Source organism: Sinocyclocheilus rhinocerous, unplaced genomic scaffold, assembly GCF_001515625.1.
Source record: "Sinocyclocheilus rhinocerous isolate Xijiao unplaced genomic scaffold, SAMN03320098_v1.1 scaffold824, whole genome shotgun sequence".
In the NCBI taxonomy this organism is placed as follows: Eukaryota; Metazoa; Chordata; class Actinopteri; order Cypriniformes; family Cyprinidae; genus Sinocyclocheilus; species Sinocyclocheilus rhinocerous.
Genome location: NW_015628342.1, coordinates 357,199 through 360,844, shown reverse-complemented (window position 1 = coordinate 360,844; position 3,646 = coordinate 357,199). Strand labels below are relative to the sequence as shown.

Sequence of the window (3,646 nt, the reverse complement as noted above, 5' to 3'; positions counted from 1 at the left end):
ACTCTCCCCCGCACACACACACACACACACAGGACACGATTATATACACACACTCACACACAGGACACGATTATATATACACACACACACACACACACACACACAGTACAGACGGCGTTTCCTCACATATCCTTTGGGAATATCCGAGTCCTCGTTGCTGCTGGGATCGTTCTCCACATGCTGCTTGATCTTCTCCTCCAGGCCGGAAGCGTCCGCGCCCTGATACTGGTCCACACGCACTTTGTTTCGGAAGAACAGGAACGTCGGCGTCGCTGAGATATTATTGGCTGCAGCTGTTGCCTAAGGGACGCAAAATAAAACATTATTTCATTTGAGTGTCACTGAGATACTACTACAGTTTTGAGTTAGTTCTTATTTTGTCATTTTCATCCGGTTTTATTCAATTTTTATCTGTATTTTTTAACTACATCTATATAGTTTCACAGTTTCAGCTTTAGGTATTTTAGTGCATTTTTACACGGCACCCCTGCTCTCGACAGACGGCACCCCGGTTGGGAAACACTGTTTTAGTGCATCAAAATCAACTAAATGAAAATGAGACATGTCGGTTTGGCAACTGGCTTCAGTCATTTTGACCCTTGAGCATGCTAGTTACTGTTATCACATTGAAGTAAAAATTACTGACTTTTTTTTTTTTTTACTAAAAAACAGATAATGTTTGTATTTGGGGGGGGTTCCCCAATCTGTTACACTTGTGATGTTCCCAGTCAAAAATGGCCGGCCTATAAATTGGGAGTAAATCTCTCGTTATGCAATATTATGAGCAAATATTGGATTCAATCTTTTTGTCGACTTGTTTTCTGCCAGTTAGCACAGGTTTTGTATTTCTTTTTTGGATCTAATTGACGGTTGATGCAGTCTTTGAGTGAACAATGACAAAATTATCCACAAACAATGCTTTTTTTTCTCTCTCTCTCAATATTTGATAATAACATAGCTTAACAAGAGATATACAAGCAATTTTTAAAAGGTTGTTCATTTTGGAATAACAAATTAGGTGAAGATTAATTTCTTTCATATATTTTATATATATTTTTTAAAATATTTAATTTCATCTCAGTTAACGTTTGTTGTATTTCTATTAACAAAATTGTTATCGTTTTAGTTTCGTTTCAAGTCGTAGCCTGTTCTGCGTTATAATATTTTGACAGTTGATGTCAAATTACAGATTGTATTTTGGAACAGTGCAAATCTGTAAGAATGCGTAGCTCTAAATAACGAGCGCTCTCTCACCTGACAAACATGGACGTCGACTTCCAGAAACACAGCCTGAGGATATTTGTTGCTCAACATGTTGAACGCTGGAGCTATTCTGACACAAGGACGACACCTGGACAGAGAAAAAACATCAGCGGTGAACATCACAGACACACACATACAAATAAAACAAGCCTCTAATCACTGGACAACACACACGCCCAGAAAAATCATTTTGCTATGAAATTTCACAATTAATTATAAAGAAATGGCAAGTAACACACTGATTTAAATGTGAAATTTGGAAGTAGAAAAACTCAAATAGTATCTAGTTTCTAGTAAAACATACTCCAATAATCTTTGAGAAATCCTTTATACAGTGCATGTGATTTGTCTAAAAACAACTGCACAACAACTCTGACATCTAATGTTCCTCAAACAATCTAAAAACAACATCTCTAGACACTAAACTACAGTAAAAATAAATGTTAAAAAAGTAACTTTCAGAATTCAAAACCTCCTACTAAATATTAGTTGGAGCAGTTATAAACTGCATTTTCAACCTGACAATTAATAATAATAATAATAACAACATGTAAATATTTCATAATAATTAAACCATAACAATGCTAAATTAAAATCAAGATATACTTATAAATGATAAATAACAATGTATGAATCATTTTTTATAATTAGAAATTATTAAAATACTTCTAAAATAAAAACTATCCAAATTAAACTCACTAAAAACTCCCTTAAATATTTTTAGTGTTAACCTCCATGTCATGTGACCATGAACCAACATGTGCACGAGTTGTTAAAATTATACTGACTTAATATTTCAATTATTTATATTGTAAATATATGAAGTCAAAGCGGTACAGCTGACACCGCACCGAAACACAGGGTAAACACGGTACTTTTTGTTACGTACCTGAACCCATATTAGCTGTCTGTGTGTGTCTGTGTGTGTGTGTGTGTGTGTGTGTTATGCAATATTATGAGCAAATATTGGATTCAATCTTTTTGTCGACTTGTTTTCTGCCAGTTAGCACAGGTTTTGTATTTCTTTTTTGGATCTAATTGACGGTTGATGCAGTCTTTGAGTGAACAATGACAAAATTATCCACAAACAATGCTTTTTTTTCTCTCTCTCTCAATATTTGATAATAACATAGCTTAACAAGAGATATACAAGCAATTTTTAAAAGGTTGTTCATTTTGGAATAACAAATTAGGTGAAGATTAATTTCTTTCATATATTTTATATATATTTTTTAAAATATTTAATTTCATCTCAGTTAACGTTTGTTGTATTTCTATTAACAAAATTGTTATCGTTTTAGTTTCGTTTCAAGTCGTAGCCTGTTCTGCGTTATAATATTTTGACAGTTGATGTCAAATTACAGATTGTATTTTGGAACAGTGCAAATCTGTAAGAATGCGTAGCTCTAAATAACGAGCGCTCTCTCACCTGACAAACATGGACGTCGACTTCCAGAAACACAGCCTGAGGATATTTGTTGCTCAACATGTTGAACGCTGGAGCTATTCTGACACAAGGACGACACCTGGACAGAGAAAAAACATCAGCGGTGAACATCACAGACACACACATACAAATAAAACAAGCCTCTAATCACTGGACAACACACACGCCCAGAAAAATCATTTTGCTATGAAATTTCACAATTAATTATAAAGAAATGGCAAGTAACACACTGATTTAAATGTGAAATTTGGAAGTAGAAAAACTCAAATAGTATCTAGTTTCTAGTAAAACATACTCCAATAATCTTTGAGAAATCCTTTATACAGTGCATGTGATTTGTCTAAAAACAACTGCACAACAACTCTGACATCTAATGTTCCTCAAACAATCTAAAAATCTCTAGACACTAAACTACAGTAAAAATAAATGTTAAAAAAGTAACTTTCAGAATTCAAAACCTCCTACTAAATATTAGTTGGAGCAGTTATAAACTGCATTTTCAACCTGACAATTAATAATAATAATAATAACAACATGTAAATATTTCATAATAATTAAACCATAACAATGCTAAATTAAAATCAAGATATACTTATAAATGATAAATAACAATGTATGAATCATTTTTTATAATTAGAAATTATTAAAATACTTCTAAAATAAAAACTATCCAAATTAAACTCACTAAAAACTCCCTTAAATCTTTTTAGTGTTAACCTCCATGTCATGTGACCATGAACCAACATGTGCACGAGTTGTTAAAATTATACTGACTTAATATTTCAATTATTTATATTGTAAATATATGAAGTCAAAGCGGTACAGCTGACAGCGCACCGAAACACAGGGTAAACACGGTACTTTTTGTTACGTACCTGAACCCATTAGCTGTCTGTGTGTGTGTGTGTGTGTGTGTGTGTGTGTGTGTGTGTGTGT

General features: G+C 33.2%; 1 protein-coding gene across 1 annotated transcript in view; it reads right to left on the bottom strand.

The window, feature by feature from the left end:
- txnl1 (thioredoxin-like 1) overlaps positions 1–3,646 on the bottom strand; it is a 10,071-nt gene that overhangs the window by 4,470 nt on the left and 1,955 nt on the right. Inside the window, exons 2-3 of the mRNA XM_016548956.1 lie at positions 2,693–2,789; positions 81–300 (exon numbers count right to left, since the gene is read on the bottom strand). Of these exons, the coding sequence (XP_016404442.1) occupies positions 81–300; positions 2,693–2,789 (317 nt within the window). The remainder of the gene's footprint in view (positions 1–80; positions 301–2,692; positions 2,790–3,646) is intronic.